This window comes from Mus caroli, chromosome 14 (genome assembly GCF_900094665.2).
Source record: "Mus caroli chromosome 14, CAROLI_EIJ_v1.1, whole genome shotgun sequence".
Lineage (NCBI taxonomy): Eukaryota > Metazoa > Chordata > Mammalia > Rodentia > Muridae > Mus > Mus caroli.
In genome coordinates, this window is record NC_034583.1 from 24426792 (window position 1) to 24451078 (window position 24287).

The following is a 24287-nucleotide window of genomic DNA, read 5'->3' on the forward strand; positions in this document are numbered from 1 at the left end:
ACAGGGCTGGGTTCCTCAGAGTCTTCGCATCCGTGTGTAAGCTTATGCTCTCCCTCTCAAGATGCATTAAAGCTTGGCTGCAGAAGGATCCTACTTGTGTGCCGTGTCGTTCTTGCTGGTCGAGTCGGACGCGCGCAAGAGGTACCATTATGTGCAGTCTTCCTAGGTGTGCCATCACAGGCATGTCTTAGAGCCAGCTCACACTTCCAAGCTCATCCTGTTGTAGCGTCTGCACTTCTTAAGACTAATGGTGACACAAAACTGTGCCCCGGTACAACCACTACAGATAGGATCAGCCTCGCCCGTCTAAGATGAGCCCATCAGGCCCCGATACAGAAACACTTGTTTCCAGCTGGCAATACTCATGCACTTTCACTTGGCAAGTTAGCAGGCTTCGCACCTCGCGCTGCTGCCAGCTAAGGTACCTCACTTGGTTGGCTGTTTCCTTTTAACCTGTCCTGACATAAGGATGAACGAGGCATTAAAGAGCAGTGTTTCTTTTACTAAGTCACTTCAGACGTCCCTCCTTCCTCACTAACTGGAAGCTACAGAGAAACTGTGGTCTTACAGTCTAATACCAGGACTGCACTTGGTGCGTGAAAAGTAACAGATATGACTGAGAACAGGAACAACGCAGTCACGGCAAGCCCAGGTGGCTGGCTGATGAATAAGTGGGAAGTGCAACTGAATGAGCCGGAAGTGCAGCTCTGGAAAAGGCAGATGTTTCTAGGAAAGGCCTCACCTGAACCACCTCAGAAACTATGTCAAAATGTAATCTTTGAAAAGCTCCCATCACGGGCTGGAAAGATGGTTCCGAGGTTAGGAATGTGTAGTGCTTTCAGGGAACCAAAGTTTGGGTCCCAGCATCCATGTCAGGTAGCTCCCAAGTGCCTGTGACTCCTACTCCAAGAGATCCAACTTGGGCAATGGTACTCACATGCACGTACCCACACACAAATGCACATACACACACAATTAAGAATAAAATAATAAATCTTAAAAAAAATAAAAGACACTCAGGATTGAGGCGGATGATGTTATTTTCAGAAAATGAATTTCCAGATGTTCAAATGATGCAACCGACTGAAGGAGAAACCACAGTTTATAATAAGGCTCTTCCTTAAATTCAGACGGACAATTAGGAATCCTTCCAGTCCCAGTATGGAATCCAGGGCTGGCATGTCATAGGCTCCCTTTTTCAGGCTGAGTTCAGTGATGATGAAGATCACACCCCTGAGGCTGCCCATCGAGGAGGTTGGTAACTCTGCACTGGATCCATGCACCTGGGCTCAGCCCCCACGGTTCAGGATGTGGTCCCTGGGGGGTTCTTCAGCATTTAACTAACTCCTTGTTGGTTGAAGGTGCTGGGACTGTTTCTCCACACATGAACTGATCCTAAGAAGAAGAAGAAGTGCTATTAGCCACCTGGTGTTCGTCTCACAAATGCATTAACACCACTTTCATTTGGCCACAGAATCAATCTGGCTATTAGTTTTTTTCTGTCATCTTACTTTCTTTCCTTCTTTCTTTCTTTTAATGCTAGCAATGAAAAAAAGTCAAGATGTGGAATTTAGGGGAAAATCCATTTATAGTATTATAAAAATGCCAACAAATTTAGTTTAAAAATTTTATGACTAACGTACCAAGAACTAACTGCTGCTCAGGGATGGTCTGTGCTGTATGGCCTCAGCCCTTGGTCTTCCTAATAGATATCAGTAGCTACCCCAGTTGACACAACTGGAGACAAAGGGATATTCAAAGACTTTTGGGTTTTTTTGCTTGTATGTATGTGTGTACCCAACATGTGTGGGAGGTGCCCGTGAGGGAAGAAGAGGGCACCAGATTCCCTGGGGCTAGAGTTGTGGATGGCTGTGAGCCACCACTGTGGAAGATGTAAATGGCCACTCCTTTTGGAAGCTCTTAACCACTAACCCATCTCCCCAGACCCAATAACACTTTTTTATTTTTGTACAGAGAGCTGGTGTCAGCACTAGAACCAGAATCTAAAAGTATACTGAAGTTTAGCCCTGAGGTCGTTAGTTAATGCACAGTGTCTCATGAATAGCTTAGCTAGGGAGCAATCAGTTCCCAGAAATAAACACCTCACCACTTCCAAGTTTTTATATTTCAGATCAATATCCGGTCATTCAAACATGTAACCTCTTCAAAATGAGTAAGAAAAAGAATGCCTTTGTGTGTTCCCCAACACATACCTGCAACAGTAACTACTTGTAAATGAGGTTCAGACTCTGACCTTCCATGCTGGTTTATGCCAGCTACCACAAAAACTGTCCCAGGTACTACACATCCTCTGCAGTGTGATTCCCAAGGAGTCAGTCCCTAGTCTGTCCATTGTTCTTTGTTCCATAAACCATTTTAAAATAAGAATGAATCATTACATTTCTATTATTGTCTAAATTAACACCTGCTTCTCCCACAAAGTTCTGTGCTTTGGTCCAACTTACCCTATACTCATTTTAGAATTTATCCTCAGGACTGTTACATTCCTTACTTAGACTCCAAAGCACTAACTGAGCTTTGGGTGGGAAGTAAAGATATTTACCCCTTTTCTATTGCCATTCCTAATGGATACAAAGGAACATGGAACTGTAACATTGCATCTAGGAAGTATATCTCAAACAAGGTAGATTCTATACATAAGCTAGGCAAGCAATAAAATGCAATCTTCTAAAAATATCCTAGAGAGCTCTGAACAAACTAAATATTAAATACAAGAGAAATGTCAAAAGGAAGAACATCAATTAAAATAACCATGATAATTTTTCATTCCTGATTAAGTCATCAATTTTCATTACAAAGCAATTTCTTTATTGCCCTTTCCAAAGTGATCATAAGTTACATAAAAGGCAGATCTCTGTGAATTCAAGGCCAGCCTGGTTCACATCATGAGTTCCCATATAGCCATGGCTACTTAAAGTCCCTGTCTCAAAAAACAAACCAACACCCAACTCTCTTCCGCCCTTTTCTATCAGACAGGCTCCTTTAAGGCCCTTGTCATTAGCTCACACCACCCATCCCCTTTAACATATCCCTTACTTTGTCATAAATCACTTTTATAATGAGTGAGCAGCTAGGACACGTGGCCACATCTTCTCCATTTTCCAAATCTTCCTACAACGCAATCAAACAACATATGGTCAGCATAGCCTTTCGTCAACTTCCCATAAATCTCTCCTACGTCTATGGGCAAGTCTTTAGTTGGGTAACAACACAAAGAACTTTCCTCCCAAGTCTCATCTAGGGAAAAAAACAGGGAGATTAGGTTGGTTCGATCGCCTCCAAAACCCTGGGGTACAAAATCGAGTTCCCTTCTTCAAAGAAGCTCCAGGAAAAAAAAAAAAANAGAAAAAAAAAAAAAAACATTTAGGGGCGGGACTACGGAGAACAGCGCCCTTAACCCGACCCTGTATCCTAGACAGCCTAGGTTACTACTTTAGGGGCGGGGGTTCGGAAGAACACGTGGGTGACTGAGCCTTCCCAGGGACACCGGAAGCGACAATGCGCAAGCTCGAGGAATCGCCGGCGGGCCCTTTAGAGTACCTTGGTGATGGCAAAGTTATCCCCACAGGGGCATGGGTAGAAATATGTCTCCGAGTCCTCGTCATATTGAAAGTCCTCGATCTCCACCTCGTCGTGAAACACCGCCATGGTCACCCGGTCGGCACCGCATCAGCTTGCCTACCTGCGCCCAAGCAGGGTAGGGCCCGGTCTTCCCGGTCCACCCTGGCGCAGGAACAGTCACTTCCGGACGCACAGGCGATGACGTAACTTCTACCGCCGCGGCTGCAAGGGTGACCCGGTCGCGGTCGCCATGGCGATAGCGCCGGAAAGATGGTGCTTCCTGCGCAGCAGCGTTGCGCAGTTCTCCGTCCACTGAGCGCCAACGACCAATAGTGTGAAGGGCTCCCTCTCATGGCGGTTACGTCACTCCGGGGCCCGGGGAGTTTGGGCTTGGGATATAAACGAGTTTTCTATGCAGGTAGAGTCTTGTCCTCTATAGCTGACTTCAGAGGACATTAAAAGAATTGGCGGAGGCTACGCCCTCTTGAAAGGGGGATCACTGAGGCTCAGGGAGCCGCACAGCGTTCTCTCCAGTTCTCGACACACAGCGCTCCTGCAATTGCGTTTCAGGCGACCTTGAACTCTGAGTGACTCTTGGCCTGTTATGAGTTCTTGCCTGCAGGTACATCACTGCCTCTCTCACCCCAGCCACCTTCTGATACCCCGGTTGTGTTGTAGAGAACCAAGATCTGCAAGACAGGGGCGAGTTCTAGCCATATTCTAAGTATTCACTGCAGTGGTGGGCACAGTAGCTTTTAATTATTGGGGGGTTTTAGTGGGCAACCTATATGTTAAACGTAAGTCTGTTGATCTTGAGGTTCAAAAATCCATTTTATTCATCTTTAACATAGATTTAGAGACTGGGCATCTTGCCCAAGATTGCATACCTAGGCCATAATGATGGGCCTAGCTGTCTCTAAAGCCCAGGAACAAATTATTTATGTGAACTTTAGTTCTCGGTAAAAGGAATGGTGTTCCTGGTATTTTCGTCAGCGTGCAGCCTCTTCTTTGGGAAGCACGTTGTTCCAAGATCCGTGCTGGGCTTGTTCCGGTTACAACCAGGGACTTTGGAGCACTGCTGTATTACTAAGCAGTTAGTCATCTCACCGGAGGAGTGCAGTGTAGTGAAAAGCTACTATGGCAGAACTGGATTCGAGTTTGACTTGAAGGGCTCTGGGGGTTGGAAAATTACATTCTTTGGTTCTTCCTTCCTCTTCTGCGAGTAGGTCCTTTGGAATCTAACATTCTTTTGCACGAGAATGAATAGTTCAGCAGTCATGTATGACTTATGTAGTTTACATTTCTGTAACAATGTTTAAGTATGTACAGTTGTGTGCATAAATTACCAATTTTGTGCATGTTTAAAGGACACTATATTTTGAAGCTTTTTTGAAGTGTGAAAACCTAAGGGCAGAGAAGTCTTTGGGAGGAAAAATCCAGAATTTAAGTGTATGGAAGGTTGTTTCAAAGATCTCCATTCCTTTTTTTTTTTTTTTTTTTTTAACATTTCGAGACAGGGTTTCTCTGTCTAGCTCTGTGTGTCTTGGTACTCACTCAGGGAACCACTGGGTTTTCTTTTTTTTTTTTTTTTTTTTTTTTTTAAACATAATTGAAGATCTAAATAGCAATTAGGAGATCTTTGTAGCCTGTTGCAGGTTAGCTGTAGCCTGTCTGGGCAGAAGAGAAATGCAGTGAAAGTCTTCTATCTTTATGGATATAAATACTTCCCACGTAACCTCTGGGACACAGGAAGAAAACTGATTTTCAAGTGTCTGTTTTTAGTTTAGATGATCTTTAGTTCTTATGAGCCATTCTTCAATGCGCAGAAATGGATGCAGTTGTTGGTAGGGAATGGCTTGGCAAGTATATCGATCTGTAACCCCAGCACTGATGCAAGCAGGGGCAGAGACAGGTGGATCCCTGGAGCGCAGGGGCCGACAAGTTGGTGAGCTCCATATTGGGGAGGCTACCGGCCACACGAGGCTCATAGTGTGTATAAGTTCTTAGGTCTTTTATTTAAAAAGCAATCACACAAAAGGCTGAAGAGCTGGTTCATCAGTTAGTATCACTGGCTGCTCTTCCTGAAGACCCACGTTAAATTCCTAGCACCTATATTGAATTTAGTTATGTCTCTAACTCCAGTTCCGGGCCACCCTTTTCTGGCCATGTGGTTGCTGGGAATTGAACTCAGGATCTCTAGAAGTGTAGTCAGTGCTCTTAACTGCCGAGCCATCTCTCAAGCCCCGGACCTGATGTTTTAGAAAGCAGTTCAGACTCATCAAAAACAAATTTCTGGGGCATCTTAAAGACGGACATTATAGTCAGCTAGCTTTTCTTTTTAACTTCTCAACAAATCATTTGTGTGTATATTATTTAAAATAGTAAAGGAAAAACTTAATGAGCCATTTATTTATGGTAGTTGACACTGGGTTCTGGATAAGTCTTATGTGTATTTTATCATTAGAATAACACAGTGAAGTACAGATGGGGTGTATCTTTAGCCCTGGGAAATGAGGTCTAGGGGGCTGAAGAATTCGCTAAGGCAAAGCTCAAAAGTCATGATGCCAACTTGGACTCCTTCGGTCCTAGAACCTAGAACTCTTGTTTGTTTGTTTGTTTGTTTGTTTGTGGGGTGTTTTTGTTTTTGTTTTTTTGGGACAAACCAGACTGCCTGGTCTGTTTCTGGCAGAATGAGAGGAAGCCAGCAGGGCTGTTCCTACAGTAGGAACCTCTTAGCATGTTGAAGGGTTCTTAATTCCCAAACATTTTTAATACTGTCCTACCACCTCTGGCCACTGTTCTACCAGAATCTTAAGCTAGAGTCTTGACTTCCTGCTTTCACTTGGGCGACCATTTAAAAGTATGAAGATCATGTCCTTGTTCTGAACTTTGTTTAGTTGCTGTGAGTGCCCTTCAGGGAAGTTCCATACCTTCACATTGGACACATAGGCACGTGTACGGGTTCCTGGCATTCTCACCCAGCTCCTCTTAACTTGCCAGCGTTGTTTCTTGCTTGGGCTTTGTTCCTGCCAAGATCTCTGCTGCAGTGTGCTTCATGTCTCCCCTTCATGTCTGCCTGGCTGTCTCGATCGGCTCTGCTTTCATCTCAGCTGCTGTCAGCCCCCAGAGCCCTTCACTAGTACTCCCCATAGCCGCCCCCCCATCACCCTTCCTCCCTTACACACAGCCTCATCTGTAGGTGTAGTTATCACCTGTCTCCTGGCCAGCTCCTCAGGCTTGGCAGCAGGCACCCTTATCTACTGCACCATCTTGCCAATCTGATTTTTTTCTTTTTAATACTTTCGTATAAGAACTGGAATAAAGCCGGGCAGTGGTGGCACACACCTTTAATACCAGCACTTGGGAGGCAGAGGCAGGCGGATTTCTGAGTTCAAGGCCAGCCTGTTCTATGGAGTGAGTTCTAGGACAGCCAGGGCTATACAGATAAACCCTGTCTCAAAAAAATAAAAATAAAAATAAATTTAAAAAAAGAACTAGAATAAAGTTCAGAGGCAAGTTGAACACAATTTTATAAAAATACCTTTACTTGCCAGTTATTGGCACTCTTAGGCTTGGTACTGTTAGCAAAATTCAGTCTTTGAAAATGAGCAGCTTTTAAAAGTTAATTTCCTTTAGTTTCCAGTTCAGTTGAGAAGTAGACATTTGTAAAAATGTTTATTTTAGCAGTAGTTCTCTAAAGCATTAAGTGGAAAATGTCCACCTTTCACCGGAGGATTTAGGGATTTTGGTCCAAAATGTCATATAAGTGAATCATCTCTCTAGGGATTGACTGGTTTTTCTTTCTTCAGCACAGCACTAGATCAAGCTGGGCAGAACCATAATGGGAAGCCCTTGTGGCGAGACAGGAAGGAGGGCCACAGATAGTCCATTGCACCAGTGTGGCAGGGATTTCATGGGCTGGGTAGCCTATGTCGCAGGAGGTGACTCGGGCCAAGGAAAATTAAGAGGCAGCAGCAGAAGAGTAATCAAAAAGAATTGTCCACCTGAGGGGAGGATTAATACCTGAGGGAAGGATTAACACTGAGGGAGAGGAATGTAACATGGCCCCTCACTTCAATCTGGGCTGGGGCTCAAACCCAGGGCCTGTGGGCAGCCAAGTAAGCGCTCTACCACTGGGCTTCACACTTATAGATCTAAAGGAACCTCTTCTTTTGCAAGTAAGACTTGATGAGGCTTTTCTGTTATTGTCTTTGTACTTATCAATTTATTGTCTCTGCCATTGCAGGACCTCTGTGGGAATTTCAGTATATGAAAAACTTCTCAGTGTTATGGCTGGTGCAAATCTAGAGGCCTTAGTCTACAGTACTGGCACCAAAATACTGTGTGAGCCAGCTGGCTCCCAGAATCTCGTGGGTTTCTAAAGGAAGGGCTGTTGGCTTGCTTTCAGTGACTAACTCTCTGGTTTTGGTTTAGCACAAAAGGAAAAACTACCTTAGCAATCTCAAAGTTTCCAAGTGCTAGGACTAAAGGCATGTCCTATTGTGGCAAGACTAAATCCTTAAGCAATTTTACTTAAAAATGTTTATTTTATTTATTTATTTACTTATTTACTTACTTACTTACTTAACTGTCTTAGGGTTTCACTGCTGTGAAAAGATATCATGTTTAACTGGGGCTGGCTTCCATTTCAGAGGTTCAGTCCATTATCATCATGTGGGAAGCATGGCAGCGTGCAGGCAGACATGGTGCTGGAGAAGGAGCTGAGGTCTACATCCTGATCTACAGACAGCAAGGAGGAAACTGGCTTAGCTTGAAACATTTAAGACCTCAAAGCCTCACCTCCACAGTGACACACTTACTCTAACAAGGCCACACCTCCTAATAGTTCCACTTCCGATAGCCAAGCATTCTAGCATAAGAGTCTGTGGAGAAAAAAAAAAAAAAGAGTCTGTGGAGGCCATCCCTATTCAAACCACCACAGCCACTTATTGATTTGTGTGTTGGAAGTCAAAGGGCAATTTGTGGGAATTCGTTTTCGTCCTTCCACTGTGTGTGGGTGTTCTGCCCGTGTCTGTGTAGCATGTATTGGTACTTGCTAAGATCAGAAGAGAGCATCGGATGCCCTGGAACTGGAGTCACAGATGGTTGTGGGCCGCCGTGCAGGTTCTGGCATGTGAGCTCAGGGCCTCTGGTAGAACAGCCAGGACCTCTTGTTGTGCCCAGATTGTAAAAACCCCAAAGAGACCACCAGGATTCACAACCCGCTATCTGATCTGCAGGAGGGTCTTTATTCAAGCTCGAGCTTGGGCCACCAACCTTCCTGATGGAACAGGAAAGAGAGTGAACCCCCAGGTCTAAGGGAAGGGGGTTTATAAAGGAAAAAAACTGCAAGCAGGGTTTTCAAGCCTGGGCATTAATGAGTGGGTAAAGGAATGCCGTCCTTCAAACCCGATAGCGTTTGTTCAGACAGCGGGCAGAACCGAGCATCTGGAAAGGGACCTTTCTGACCTGGGAAAAGTAACTTGTGCTGTCAGAAGCTGGTATAGTTTTACAGCTGGCCACAGCTGTCTGGGAACACCTAGTCGTCTCTTTTTCATAGTCTTAAGAGTGGGCCATTATCATTGGCTTCTGTTTCCTTCAAGGGCAGGAGCCATCTGCACTTGAGAAATGTTGGTTGTTAATGAAAAGTGGTGTGAGTTTCAGTGATGTAGAGGCTAGGGTGGAAGCCAGGTATAGGGGTGGAGTACTCAGAGGGAGGGAGTGCTATCTGCTCTGGCTCCACGCAGGGTCAGGAGAGTGTAGGATTTGATGTGCAGGTGTCTCATGTCTCTTCACTCTAACCACTGGAGAATCTCGCTAGCCCCCAAACTCTGTTTTACCTGCCCCTACCACAGTCTGGCATTTCTCTACTTTGTCTGAAAACGGTTTTAAATTTCAGTTCCGTTTCCCCCAGGAAGCACCATGGCCCACGTTGCCTTGATTCCTGGCTTGTCTCGAGGATCTGTGGGAGCCGTCTGCACTCAGGCTGCTTCGTGGGGACTGAAGGCCAGCACTTTGCGTCACCTTACCCTAGCCAGGTGAGTTGTCGGCCTTTGCTATCATGTGGGTGGGGTCCCTTCAGACTCAAGACAGAAAGCATGCTGGCTTCAATGTGCATACCAACATTGGAAACTGTTGAGTGTGCAACTTACCACTGGTTGAGTTTCAGTATTTTGTACAATCCACAATTAATTGTATTTTCAATAGCCATGATTTGGTAGGGGGTGGGGGAGTGTGTGACAGGGAAGCTAGTTTAATTATTTTATAAGGATAATGCTTAATAACCCATTTTTTTCTTCTTTTAAAAAGCATAATTAAATCCAGAAGGAAAATGGACCACCTAGAGAGAACCGCCAGTGTCCTCCGCCGGGAGGTTTGTGTCTGGGGCATGGTGGGGGTTCCTGGCTGGGCAGCGTGCACACTGACTGGCTGATAGGACAGGCCTTAGGTGAGGCTGAGCCCAGTCAGTGAGATTTCATCCTCCTGAGCAGGGGATTTGTACCTAAATAGAAAGCAGTGGCTGAGTGGTGCTAAGGTTGTCCACTAAGTTTGGCATGAGTGGGTGTTTCAGTGAGGGAGCACAGCCGTGGCCAAGGCCCCTCCTCACAGGTACGCTGAGGAGAGGGAATTTGTAGCGCCTACACGTGGCTACCTTTGTTTCTTTTTCTTTCTTTTTCTTTTCTTTTTTTTTTTTTTTCCATCATGTCAAAGTCCTTGTGTGTCCTGCTTTCGAAGCACCTCCTAGCTCGTCAGCAGCACTGACATCTGGGACAGAAAGGTGGCCGAGCTCATTGCCCCTCCCCTGCCGCCTGTCAATCATGCCCAGGCTCTAGTAAGCTAAGCTGCCTCCTGAAGGGTGCAGAGGCCTGGGAAATAGAGGAGCCTCACCTGTATCCCAGTGAGTAACTCTGTTTCCGTGTCAGACACACAGTGGACATTTACTTTGACTTTTTTGAGCAGTTTCACACATATTCAGATGTATTTAGTTTAGTGTGGTATATCTCTGTAAAGCAAGGGAAATCCTGTATGTATGCACTTCTACAAACATGGTCAGAAGTTATATTGTTGTCATAGTTTCATTTTATGTTACAATATAAGGAGACACTTTAACTTATATACTGCTTAGGCCCTTCTCTTAAAACTTAATTCTGCTTCAGAGAATTGCTTTGGTACTAAGGGGATTGTTGCTTCCACTTTGATTCTTTCTTCTCTTTGAGAAGTATGTGAAGCTAATGCCACAGAGGAAGCTAATGGGCAAATAAGAAAATAGAGATTCCCACTGATGGATCTGAACACACACGCAAAAGTGCTGATACGGTCTCCATCAACATGAAGTCTTGTCAGATTATAAAGGAAAAAAGGTTTACATCACAAGCTTGTGTGTACACGTCTGTGGGCTGTAGAAGCAGGTAGATAAATTAGGCAGACTTTGTCCGAAGGCCCAGGTAGTTAAGTAATCTCATCACTGAACGGCATCTTTGCGGTGCAGACAGTCATGGGTGGACGTAAGCCAATCATCAGGCTTGCTGGGTCCAACCAAACACGACTCTCCAGAGTACTGGGCTTTGGCCTGCAGGTAGCAGTTACCAGTGTGTGACTTAGAGTCACCATTCAGGAGCTTATAGGGCAGAGGTATGGGGACTTTGAGGAGGTCCTCCTGATCCTGGTGTAAGACAAAGAAAGGCAAATATAAGCTCTGACGGTGTGATTGACAGCAGAGCACCGGGTACACAGGAGTCAGGAACTTTCAGGACTACAGTTCTGATCCTGTTGCTGTCTTTAGGGGAAGAAATTCCTAACTTCATTTCCCTCTTTTTATCTCAAACTTTTATTCTCCCAAACAGAATGAGAAGTGGGAGGAGATGGGAGGAGCTGTGGAAACCAGCTGATCTCTGGGGCAAAGCAGCTCAGCATTGTGTGACATCAGGGAGGACTCAGTCCCCTCCAGAGCATCCTCCCAGCCACAGAGATAGGGCAGTAGAGTGCATGGTAGCAAACCACATCCACTTACCATTGGCCGGCAACATGAGAAGTGCTTCCGTTTGTATTCTCTACTTTACTGTTCCCAGCAACCCTATGAAGCAAGGTGTTACTGGTTCAGTTCATAGTTGAAGGCAGCGAGGGCATTGGCCTGAGGTACATGGTGGTAGTAGTGCCAGCATTAAAGTCTGGGCTGTGTCACTGTAGAGTCACCTGTTAACGGCTATGTTCTGCTTCTTTCTGAGCTGCTCAAGAGAAAGCCAGTGGCCTTGTATGCCGTGTCTGATGGAACATGAAGTAGTAGAGCTGTGTACAGAAGCCTGGCTGGTAGTTGTTGGAGTAGAATCTGTCACAGATAGAGGTTAGGATTGGGAGTGTAGGTAGAAGGGACATTGCCTGGTGACACAAGTCTGTAATCTTAGCACTAAGGCAGAGGATTGCAAGCTCCAGGCCAGCCTAGGCTATGTAGAGAGACCCTGTGGTTTTTTTGTTTGTTTGTTTGTTTGTTTGTTTTTTGTTTTCTAAGCTGCAAGCATGGGGGCCTGTCATGGAAAATCACCCACATGTTTTCCAAGACAAGAGGAAGAAGGGATTAACAACAAGCAGAGAAAGAGAGGCAAGGGGTTTTACAGCAGAGAACAAAGGATGGAAATTCCAGGAGCTATTTTGAGGTAGTAAGACGTTTTCTAGTAGAATGTTTTAAGTGATCTCCTATTGAGAGTTGGTTAGACCTGGAAGTCCTGTTGAAGAACAGGCCAGTCTGAGCTAGCATTGGGGTGGGAGGTTTCCAAAGCATCCCCTGGTGGGGCTGGTTGGGGCCCCGCCATTGAGGGTACTGCATTTGATTAGCTCCTGCCCAGTGCCACGGGTGAAGCTGAAGAGAAGGAAGTTGAGGGGAGTCATGTCTGTCTTCTACCCAGGTTTAATACCCAGGTGTAGAGGAGGAAGAGGAATACAGAGCAGAGGGGAAGTGAAGGACGTGGAGACACATTACATTCAGTGGGTGCTCAGTAGAGAGCAAAATCACCCCTGAGAGTAGTGCATCCCAAACTCCCAGTAGGAAAGGGCTCTGGCATTCTTGGCTTAAGGTCGTGATGCTTATATTTTAGAAAAATATAATAAATTAAGACATAAGCACACAAGCTAAGTATGGTGGTACACATTTTAATCACCACTCAGGAGGCAAGGGCAAGTGATTTCAAGGCCAGCCTAATCCATTTAGTACCAGTTCAGCCAGGGCTGCATGGTGAGGCCTCAACTCAGAAAACAAAGTCAAGAAGGAAGCACATGAGTACAAACCCGGATTCCTGTTTCTTTGCTCTTTAAAAAGCGCCTGATGCTTTCTGTGAATGGCTGCTGCTGGCATCCATGGACTTCTTACTCAGAAGCATTCATGGCCTCGCCTGGCCTACTCCTGAAGGGGACTTTAGATGCCAGCCAGGGTTGCTGAGGGCATCACACACAGAGCTCTTCAGGGTGCCAAGACCGAGATGGATACTGGTTACACAGTCCCTGTAAGGACGTTTGTATTCAGAGTGTGTACTGGCTATTTTTGTGTCAACTTGACACAGCTGGAGTTATCACAGAGAAAGGAGCTTCAGTTGAGGAAATGCCTCCATGAGATCCAACTGTAAGGCATTTTCTCAATTAGTGATCAAGGGGGAAAGGCCCCTTGTGGGTGGGACCATCCCTGGACTGGTAGTCTTGGGTTCTATAAGAGAGTAGGCTGAGCAAGCCAGGGGAGGCAAGCCAGTAAAGAACATCCCTCCATGGCCTCTGCATCAGCTCCTGCTCCCTGACCTGAGTTCCAGTCCTGACTTCCTTTGGTGATGAACAGCAGCATAGACGTGTAAGCCGAATAAACCCTTTCCTCCCCAACTTGCTTCTTGGTCATGATGTTTGTGCAGGAAACTAAGACAGAGTGAGACAGCATTGTAGTACATCTCAGAAAGTTCGCTCAGTTTGCACACTTGATGCAGAGCAAAGCCGTGTGTGCTGTGCCTTGTTGGACAATTTTCCAAACCACATGTCTCTAAGCCCCAGACCTCTCTGCTTCAGGTCATGGCTGCAGCTAAGGTGTGTGAAATCACTCACGAGTCTCCATCAGTGAAGAGCCTCCGTTTGCTTGTTGCTGATAAAGACTTTTCCTTTAAGGCTGGCCAGTGGTGAGTGGAATTTCCCTTGTCCAAGGATGTGTATTTATGAAAGTTGCTATCAGGCAGTATATTTTCTTCTGGAAAGGACTTCTCTACCAGGAGAGAGGAATTCTGGGTCATTCCTGTTTTGGCATGCACAACTTGATTCCTTTTCTGGTTGGCACCCATGTGTCCCTCTGTCTGAAACCTACCTTTTGTAGTCCAGTGCTCGTCTGTGGAACCCCAGCTCAACAGTTGTGTCTGCAGATAGTCACCTGATCTGCTCCAGTTGTGGTTGCTGGGCACTGATGCTTTTCTGAAAAGCAGTCTTTGTTCTAATAGATTAGACAAGGTGGCTGAAAACAGGGCCTTGGCTTCAAACACAGAGGTCTGAGTGTATCACACCTGGCTGGCCACCTTACCTGGAACTCAGAGGTCTGCGTGCACCACCACACCTGGCAACCTTATCTTTTTGAGAAACATGTCTCATTGAACCTAGCACTCGATTAATTAAAACACTAATGAGGACAGACGTTAACCCAGCCTTGTATTCTTGGAATTTTCCTGTCTTTATTTGAATGGATATTGGTCTGTACTTTCTGTTCAGTGTCTGATAACCAGCTTCGTTAGAATAAGTTCCACTGTCTCTTCTCTTGTGTCTGGGGTAGTTTCTGAAGCGTTGCTTCTACTTCAAGTGTGTGTTGCAACTCCCCAGTGAACTGAACCTGAACTGAAGGTCTATTAGTTTAGTTCTTTGCGCTTGTATAGATCAGTTCAGGTTTCTTTGTTTTTTCCTGGTCCATCTTTGCTAGTTGATATCTTCTTAGTAATATGTGTGGTTCATCTAAATTATATCTTAGCATAATAATTCTTCATTAAATTGCTGAAGAATTTTTTTATTTTTGTAAGACTAGTTATACTTAGCCGGGCGTGGTGCCGCATGCCTTTAATCCCAGCACTTGGGAGGCAGAGGCAGGCGGGCGGATTTCTGAGTTAGAGGCCAGCCTGGTCTACAAAGCGAGTTCCAAGGCTATACAGAGAAACCCTGTCTCGAAAAAAACAAAAAGAAAAAAAACAACAAAAATAAGACTAGTTATACTTGTTCATCTTCTATTAATTTAGCAGTTTGGCTTTTTCTTTGTCTCCTAAAATGCTGTCAACTTTGTTTTATTGCCTGCTGTTGACCATTTTTTAAATTATTGCAACAGTGATGTTTTGTTCTTCTGTCCTTTTAGGGTTGATTTCTTCATCCCAGGAGTCTCAGTGGTTGGTGGGTTTTCAATTTGCTCCAGTCCCCAACTGCTAGAACGAGACAGAATAATAGAACTGGCGGTGAAATATGCAGACCACCCTCCTGCTGTCTGGGTTCACAATCAGGTGAGCAACTACTTTTAAAGCACAACTTTTTTTATGTGCATGTTTGTCTGTGCACCATACGAATGTCTCTCTCCCTCGGAGGCTGTCAGATTCCCTGGAACTGGAGCCGCTGATGGTTGTGAGTCACTGTGTGGGTGTGTGGAACCAGACCTGAGTCCTCTGTAAGAGGGCCAAGTGTTCTGAACTACAGAACCGTCTCTCCAGACCCTCAACTGACTTTTAAATTTAGAGGTCTGAGCATCTCTGCCTCTCTTTAAGTCTGTGTTTTGCCCAGTTGGTCCCCTTGTAACCTAAACCTGGAGGGACGAGGGTCCTGAATGGCAGATGTCGAGTGGGAGGACCAGGAAGTAAACTTAGGCCAAGCAAGCCTAGTAAGAAATACAGCCTCCTATATACTAATTGAAAGGGGGAAGGGCCCAAGGTCAGCAGAGAGCTAAGTCAGACACAGCTGGCAAAAAGAACACAGGATACCTCAGACCCAGCTGCTTAAGACCTGTTTTATGAATTCAGTGGAGTTTTTTTCCATTTGGTCATCTTAAGTTGTAGAAGCTTGGATTAAATCCATGTCCCGAGTGCCTCCTGCTACCTGGTATGTGCAGTCCAGGGGCTGAATGCTCAGGCTTTGACCCTCTGAAATCATGCGATGTGATACGTTACTGCTTCTCAATTCTGTCCATTTATGCTAGAAGCTTGCACTGAGGCAGAGCTGTGCTTGCAGTGTAAATGGCTGTCTTCCCAGATTCTGCTTTTAGAGGGAGACAAGAAGGAATAGACACACCCAGTAGTGTTTCTTCTCTGAGAGCCACAGTGATGGAGACATCTTCCTATAGAACATGATGGTGTGTCGTGGTGGCCAGTGTCATCCAATCTGCTGGCCCATTTCCACACTTAGCAGCAGAGGCTCAGAAAAGTTTAATGACATGGTAAACCTGTCAGATCCATTGCCTCCATTCTAGAACTATCCTGAAACAAAATGTATAATTATAGTAAAAATAGGTAAAACAGAAAAAAGCACTCCAAACTCACAATTCTCTAGCTGAAACCAAAGGAGGAGTAAGGAAGCAAGCGGGGGGGTGCGGGGGGGGGGGCATAACTAAAGAATATTTCTAACACTCAGGTTTGGGCGTATGGAGACCACACGGTAGAGTAAAGCACTCAGAGGACTTTGACATCAGTGACCACAGATCTATCTGGTCTGTCGGTGCAGCTGGTACAGAACCGCTGTGTGGGGACAGAAGGACACTTGTGTTACCACCTAGGGTGTGGTCCTCCAGAACAGTGAACACAGCCAAGTGCAGTCTTCACACTGCTTACATTCTGGGAGAGTCAGGTGAACTTAGATTTGTGCAAAGCTGTCTGAGTTCATTTGTAAAATGAGTCATTGTTCATGTCACTCTTGACTGTGAGCTGGATGGAGACAAGAGCAGGATTCACTAGTACTAAAAGGCTCCCCTCTGGTGTGCTCTGAGGCTGTTTCCAAAGAGCATTAGCCAAGGGTGGAATACACTCCCTGAATGTGGGTAGGCAGCACCATCCCATAGGCTGAGTGGGGCAAACATACAATAAAGAGGGGAGAAAACCCCCACCCAGGCATTCTCAATAAAGACGGGGGGTGGGGGGACCCCACTCGGGCATTCTCTTTCTGTGCTTCCTGCCTGCCATGTGCTGAACAGATTGGCTTCTGTGTCCTATCCACTCTGCCTCCCCACAGCCTAGAAACAATGGTTCCAGCTAGTTGACTGTGCACTAAGACCTCCAAAGCTGGGAGCCAAAAGCAAATATTTGTACCTTTTAAGTTATTGTCTCAGATAGTTGTTCACAGCAGCAAAAACATTTGCCTAAGTAGCGTCAGATCATTACAAATTGGCTTTTGCTCATGTGAACAGTCTGTGGGTCACTCAGAAATCATCCTGACAGTTCTGTGTATTGCAATAATGCCTTGCAGGTGATCCAGGGCTCTGAATTATAAAAAGCCCTCACTCATATTATGTGCAGATTTCTGTGTTCTGAATATTCTCACAGTGGCTGATTCTTAATTACCAATAAAGAGTAGTTCACAAAACTTCTGCAGATTTAGCCATCTAGCCCTATCCTCTGCATGCCACTTAAGTAACCCAAATCACTGTGACAATGGAAAAAAAAATGTTGCCAAGGTTTCCAGAACACTCCATCAGAGGCATCTGGAGTCAGTTGTGTAAGTGACTTCACCAACTACTGGAACATAACATGGGCAGGCTGAAGTGAGACTTGGCCAGCATGTACAGCCTCCTGCTGCCCTTCTGGCTGCTAGAGGGAAATGTGAACAGACAGCTGGTGCCACAGTGCTGGGGCAAGCCTGCACACTAGTCTGACTGGGTCTGCCCAGCTCAGGAGGGACCCCAGGGCCATCGAGTCTTTCTCAGCTCAGAACATAGGAACATGACCAGTGAAGGGATACATACCCCAGAGGTTGCCCTGCCTGAGTCCATTGCTGCTTTGTCATCTCAGCTCCACACCTGTGATGCTAATGGCAAATCTCTGAAGCAAGTCCCTTTGCTTAATACCAGAATGGCTATGTCATATGGACCACAAAGTTAGAACAGCAAGCAGCACACATGCTGGGCAAGTAAATCAAGTCCCAAGGCTCTGGGAAAATTGGAAACAAGCTGTGCAGATCATCCCTGACACTGGTAAGCAGGCAGAAAGTCAGCCCAGTGGTTTCACTTACACAGATGTTCGGTCTGAGACTTGCCCTGCACTGAACCAAAGGATCTTTTCTTTCTTGCTTCAGTGCACACTTGACTCTGAAGTGGCTCTCAGAGTAGGTGGAGAGTTCTTCTTTGACCCTCAGCCCACAGATGCCCCTCGAAACCTCATCTTGATTGCTGGAGGGGTCGGGATTAACCCCCTGCTTTCTATCCTGCGCCACTCGGCAGATCTCCACCGCGACCACGCAGACAAAGGAAGTAGCTATGAGATAGGAACAGTAAAACTGCTCTACAGTGCAAAGAACACCAGTGAACTCCTGTTTAAGGTAAGGTGGGAGATAGGTCTACAGTAAGTTCCAAGCTCATGTGTGAAATTGTGTAGTCCATAAACAACAGGCAATATGACATAACGGTGCAAAGGGGACTGCTGAGCTGAGAGATGCAGAAGAGAGCTCAGGGCAGGAGGAGAGGAGTGTGTATGGTGGAGTGAGCAACCAAAAAAAAGTGCATATGAGAATGCCATAAGGAAACAACGAAAAGTCATACAGGTGGTGTATAGGAGGAGGAGGAAGTGAGGCCTAGGGGACTGAATGGAGTAAAAGGAGAAGGGTGGGGTGAGTATGGCTGAAGTGCCTGATGTAACACCAGAATGTGTTATCTGATCACCCAGTGAAAATGTCTGCTATGAAGCCCATCACTAAACAGTGAATATATGCCAATCCAAATAAATAAACATGTAAATAAACAGGAGCGTGTTTTCAGATTTCTCTGCAAAGGTTCACAAAAAGGCTTAGGAAGTTAATCAATTCAAGCGATAATTAACAGTCACCTTTCACCCAGGACAGTTAAAAATGTTCCCAGCTAAGTGACAACATAAGATGAGATTTGGGGGTGTCTTCATGACTTTTCTATTGCAAGGATATAACACTGTGACCAAGGCAACCTATAAAAGAAAGTTTAACATGGAAATTCTGGTTTCAGGGGGTTATGGTTCATGACTCTCGTGGCGGCAGGCAGGCAGGCAGGCGGGCGGGCAGGCGGGCAGGCAGGCATGGTACTGAAGCAGTAGCTGAAAGCTCACATCTTGAGACACAGGCAAGAAGAGAGAGGACTAACTGGGAATGGGATGAGTCTTTTGAAACTTCAAACCCCCCCCCCCCCCGCAATGATACATCTCTAGCAAGGCCACACCTCCCAATCCTTCCCAAACAGTTCCACCAACGTGGACTAAGTATTCAAACATGAGCCTGTGGGGCCATTCTCATTCAGTTCACCACAGTGGGATAGAATCTAGAAGTTAATGGAACAGAAAAGTCACTAGGGCCAGTCATGGTGTCAGACCTGTCGTCCCAAGCACTTGGCGTGCTAAAGCCAAAGGTAAGGTGTTTGTGACCAACCAGAAAATTCATAGCTAACTTGACTGCGTGAGACTCTGTCTCAAAAAACAAGAGGAGGAGGAGGAGGAGGAGGAGGAGGAGGAGGTGGTGGTGGTTGTAGCAGTGGTATCACCAAGTAGTGATGGTTTTAAGACATTAGCCCTGACTAGCCTGGAATTTGCTGTGTAGACCAGATTCGGCTTGAACTGATAGACAGACACTTATATCTGCCTGCCAAGGGCTGAGATTAAAGGTTATGTGCTACCATACCCAACTATAGTTTGTTTGTTTTAATTGTAGCTTGACCCAGTCAATATGTTTGACATTCCAGAAAGATATCCTCGACTTAGTACATGAATTCCCTGAGAAGATTTCTTGCAGTTTTCATGTTACAAAACAGACAGCACAAATCAGTGCGGAACTAAAGCCTTATGTCACAGGTGAGTCCTCTAAGGAGTTTATTTTTTTAAAACTAGCTGCATGGTGGTTACTGGATGGCCGACTGTTTGAGGCATTTTTACTGTCAGGAGTCACCTGCTGGAAATCTCATTCCCTGGGGAATCGGAACGGTTCATACTTAGGTGGACTTATTATAGATAGGTTTCCTACTGTTCATATTAAATGTGTATTTTTCAAAACTTTTAGACGTCCTTAGCATCAGTATAATATATAAAAAAGAATAATAGTCTTGCTTTGGTTGAGTCAGTTCCGCATGCTATTAATAGTTATTGAAATTACTCGGTTTCCCTATTTGGAAGGAGTCTTCAAAGTTATTTTCTTTACTTTTTGTTTGTTTGTTTTAGATTTTTTTTTTAAGACAAAATCTTACTGTATAGCCTTGGCTAGTCTGGAACTCATGAAGATCTACCTACCTCTGCCATTTAAATGCTAAGATTACAGGTGTGTCACCACATCCAGCTAAAATTATTTTAAGTGTGTGTGTGCGTGTGTGTGCAGGTCTGTATGAATACCAAGGGCAACATTTGGAATTGGTTCTCTTCCATCTGTGAGTCTCAGGGAATCACACTCAGGGACGGTGCCAAGGCATCAGACTTGTTAGCAAGCACCTTTACCTGCTGAGCATCTTACTATCCTGGAAGGATTTTTTTTTTTTAATTTAAATAAAACAGCCATTTACTTTGCTGAAGGCAGTTTTCTTCTCTGCAGAGGAGAGTACGCTTGTGGTCCCTCTCTAAAGAGCAGCTGGTCCCTACAAGCCTCCTGCTTTGCTTGCTGTAGGCCTGGGAAGCCTGGGAGACTGGGCTCACAGTGCTACCTGGGACACTGACGCTCAGCTGTGGTTGGTCAGGATACAAACATGCCGGGCCTGATGTGGTGTTTTCCTGGTTTTATTTTTGGTAGATGGAAGAATAACGGAGAAGGAGATAAGAGATCACATCTCAGCAGAGACTCTGTTCTATGTCTGCGGACCACCTCCAATGACAGACTTTTTCTCTAAGCACCTGGAAAGCTGCCACGTTCCCAAGGAACACATTTGCTTTGAGAAGTGGTGGTAGGGAATGGGCACAGAAGACCTGAGAGCTGCTTGGGACAGTGAGGCTCTCAAGTGTCCAGCCCGGCTACAGAGTCACACGAGAAACTTCCGGCAGACTTCATTGGTCACACTCTTTTTGACTATATTGATTTTTCTTTCGTTAATAATAATTCCATTATTACAGAATTTCTGACCCCTGGGAAAAGACAATTCAGTTTTACTTAAAACATTTATTGTTGAGCTGCTGGCATGACAGGCTGACAGCCTGAGGGCCACATTTCAGATTGCCATAAAGGAGGGGGTGGGGAGAGGGTTCCTAAAGGGAAGAATCACGGGAGGGCAGGCCCACAGGATCTATGCAAGCAAGCAGACACTGGCCTGGTCTGCCAAGTTTAAAGCAACTGAAAACAACCTGGGTATCCACATAAGCAAGTTACAGAAGTGAAGACACAGTCTCCATACCAAGGAGCCGCTCACAGCTGGACGTTTTTGGGGGTCCCTGAGTCAGGGTTGTTTTCTGGGACCCCCATCTTTCTGGAATTTTGAGTTTGTGGCAAGCTATCATTAGTACTAACATGGAGGGGACCTAGAAAACCATGGGGTTTCTCTGGTTGGCCTCTACACCATGAACTGATTAATACGGAGTTTTCTTTCGCCTTTAGGGGACAAATGGTCTACTTAGATTAATTAAAGAAAATGGGGGTTTTGTGTGAACTGAATACTTCTTTAAATTATTGGACAGAAATTCATAAAATTTGTGTCTAGGGAATTTACAGTTTTAAATACAGTCTTTATTTTGAATGTTTAATGTTTCAGTTTTCTTTCACTATGGACTGCCTGTGGCACCATCAGGAAATGAAAAATTATTAGGAGACGAGCTTGGAGTTGGATGGCCATTTTGTTTTCCTTCTTGGTGTTGATTCCCTGAGTGAGTGTTATTGTTAGTTCTTCTGTTTGAAAACCTTTCTGTGTCCTGTCCCCTGCCTGACCTCTGAGAAGGTGGCTTCGTGATTAGGGGAAAGGTGTTGGCGACTGCTTTCATTTGAATCTGCTTCAGTGGCTGGGCTGGCTGGCTGTGCGGAGAGAGCCATTCCCAAGACCTGCTTGTCTGCTTGGTTGTGTTTTATTGTTGTTTGTTTTGGGGTTTTGTTGTTTTTGGTTTTTTGAAACAGGATTTTCTTTGTAGCCCTGGCTGTCCTAGAACTAAATCTGTAGACCAGGCTGGCCCCAAACTCTGAGATCCACCTGCCTCTGCCTCCCAAGTGCTGGAGAATGCTGGCTAAAGGCATGCACCACCCCCAAATCCGGATCCCTGGGACTGTTTGGGGGGTGGGGGTGGAGGATGGAAAGTGACAGGAGCTCAGCCCAGCTGCTCTGATGAAACTGCTAAAGGAAGAGCACTCTGTCTGTCTCTGCTTAGATTTGGAGAGGGGAAAAAAAGCCTAAAGTTCATACACTGATTGAAGAAAAAGTCTTGGGTCCATGGCATCAGCCCAGAGAACACAGGAGTGAAAAGACCCTAGGCAAGCCCAGTGTTGGAGACCCAGGAGGCCCAGTGGAGATGCTGCTCTAAGCAGAAAGATTGCCCTTGCAGTGGACCTGAGGGGATGCTGTTCACCCTAGGAAGTAGTCATCAGCCTTTGGAGCAAAGAGACTGCGTGAGGAGCTCAGAGCTGCCACAGGAACTCTGATTTACTGATCGGACTCCCAAGTGTCTTGCTAAGAGATAGACTTTAGAACTGACCTCTCAGGAGTCGTGAGAAGTGCTGATGAAATGGCTCTGATTAAGAACACTAGCTATTCTTCCAGAGGACCTGAACTCAAATCCCAGCACCCCTATGATGGCTCACAACCATGTAACTCCAGTCCTGGAGTTGGTGTACAGCCATGCGCACAGGCCAAACACCCATACATGTAAAAGTAAGTTGAAAGGAGGCACAGCAGAGAGATGAGATGCAGGAGTGTGAGGTTAGCAAAGGGCTCTCCTACCAGCTGGCAGAGGTGGCGGGCAGTGGAGGGAGCAAAAGACACAGAGGAAGAGTCCATCCATCCTAGGCCTGTGACATGAGTGGCTTCGTGAGATGCCAGCATAGGGGCCCACCCTGCCTCACCCTGCTGTCCCTGCTGTCCTTGCGGTGCCTGCTGCGCCTGACACCAAGTACCGACTTGCTGTCAGTGTTAGGACCCACTGAGGTGGGCCAGGCTGGAGTTATTGCTTGCCTACCCTGTTGTCCCTTCTGGTTCTTTCCTGGTGCTAAGTGCTGAACAGCATATTCTGCTCTGCTGGCCAAGAACACCCCAGTGTCCATTTGGTCTGAGCAGACTTCAGCCCTGGCAGTTTGCAGTGGAGAGTGGAGACTACTGAGAACCTCTGTGCTGAACTGCTACAGACCTGGGGAGTTGACTCATTTTTGCTTCAAGAAAAAATTCCACTTTGTACCTGAGTAAAAGCAAGCACTGACACTTTGATGGGTTTTTAAAGGAGACTAAATACAGTCATGCAATTATCAGGGAATAAACAGGTTGTCAAAGCACATTTGCTGTTGTTCCTAGTCAGAAGGGATTTCAGGAGGCTGAGTGGAGCTGACTTTGCTCACTGACTTGGTCTTTCATGTGGGTAGATCAGCACTATGAATTGAAATGTAAATATCTGTTTTCTGATGGTCTTGGGCAATTCCCATGAAAGGGTCGTTCACACACACACCCCCAAAGGGATCACAACCCACAGGGGTGGAACCCTTTTGGTTTAACAGTGTGCTGAACATGTGCCTTCATAAACACTTTTACATAAGGGCTTGCCTAGAGCAGGTGAACTGGATGGAAGGCTTTGGTAAGAATCCTTCAGTCTGGTGAAGTGTGAAATTGTTCTGGCAAGAGCCTAGGTCAGTATGATAGAGAAGACTTGCTCAGATCTGAGACGTTAGTACAAGTGCCAGGTTTAGCAGGCTAGATTTAACGCTTGACCTTGTGGATAGTTTACACTCCCGTGGGGCTCTCACCAAGACAGGCAGCATTTGCCAGCATGACACCTGCAGGAGACATGGAACCCTGACAGGTGACTGGCTCTAGGGGCCTGTTTTAAAAGGACAGAAGTGGGGAAGGAGATGCCTCCTCAAACTTTTCTCAAAGATCTGAAACCAGAAGAAACATGTTTGCCAGGAACCAGCCACAGCTTGGAGAGGGGTTCTGAGAGAAAGGGTGTTTGGAAGGGCAGAAAACACATGACTCAAGTCAAATCATGGGTCCAAGCTATGGCCTAGGTTCTGCTGAGGTGGCTTTCAGATCTCTCTCTCTCTCTCTCTCTCTCTCTCTCTCTCTCTCTCTTTCTCCCCCTGTGTCTGTGTTCAACTCTGCTCTAGACTTTTTTTTTTGCTATTTAAAAAACTCTTGAGACAGCTCTCTACTAGTAAAAATTCTAAAAGCTGTCAGGATAGCTCATGGGTTTTCTGACCAAAGTCAGAAAAGCTGCTATAAAAAATTGTTGGATAGCCGGGTGGTGGTTGCATACACCTTTAATCCCAGCACTTGAGCACTTGGGAGGCAGAGGCAGGCGGATATGACCCGGCCTGATCTACAAAATGAGTTTCAGTGTCGACAGCCAGGGCTACATAGAGAAACCCTGTCTCGAAAAACCAAAAAAAAAAAAAAAAAAAAA

At 45.7% G+C, this 24287-nt stretch overlaps 2 protein-coding genes across 5 annotated transcripts; one reads left to right on the forward strand and one right to left on the reverse strand.

The window, feature by feature from the left end:
* Nucleotides 1-1016: 1016 nt before the first annotated feature.
* On the reverse strand, nucleotides 1017-3779 carry Dph3 (diphthamide biosynthesis 3). Of its 2 annotated transcripts, XM_021182234.2 has the most exons (3): nucleotides 3562-3778; nucleotides 3058-3132; nucleotides 1017-1395 (listed from the first exon to the last, which is right to left on the reverse strand). In XM_021182234.2, the coding sequence occupies exons 1-3, from the start codon at nucleotides 3667-3669 to the stop codon at nucleotides 1330-1332; spliced, it is 249 nt and encodes an 82-aa protein (XP_021037893.1). In that variant the 5' UTR covers nucleotides 3670-3778; the 3' UTR covers nucleotides 1017-1329. The 2 variants fall into 2 exon arrangements, with proteins under 2 accessions (XP_021037893.1, XP_021037894.1); XM_021182235.2 differs by lacking the exon at nucleotides 3058-3132 and having other exon boundaries at nucleotides 3562-3779.
* Nucleotides 3780-3824: 45 nt separating this feature from the next.
* Oxnad1 (oxidoreductase NAD binding domain containing 1) lies at nucleotides 3825-21484 on the forward strand. Of its 3 annotated transcripts, none has more exons than XM_021182232.2 (8): nucleotides 3825-4204; nucleotides 9482-9620; nucleotides 9892-9955; nucleotides 13621-13727; nucleotides 14933-15074; nucleotides 17845-18087; nucleotides 19469-19577; nucleotides 20500-21484. In XM_021182232.2, exons 2-8 carry the CDS (start codon nucleotides 9505-9507, stop codon nucleotides 20652-20654), a joined length of 936 nt encoding a protein of 311 aa, XP_021037891.1. In that variant the 5' UTR covers nucleotides 3825-4204; nucleotides 9482-9504; the 3' UTR covers nucleotides 20655-21484. The 3 variants fall into 3 exon arrangements, with proteins under 3 accessions (XP_021037891.1, XP_021037890.1, XP_029325049.1); XM_021182231.2 differs by having other exon boundaries at nucleotides 3827-4204; nucleotides 9497-9620; nucleotides 20500-21481; XM_029469189.1 differs by lacking the exon at nucleotides 3825-4204 and adding an exon at nucleotides 4229-4284 and having other exon boundaries at nucleotides 9497-9620.
* The last annotated feature ends 2803 nt before the right edge of the window (nucleotides 21485-24287 follow it).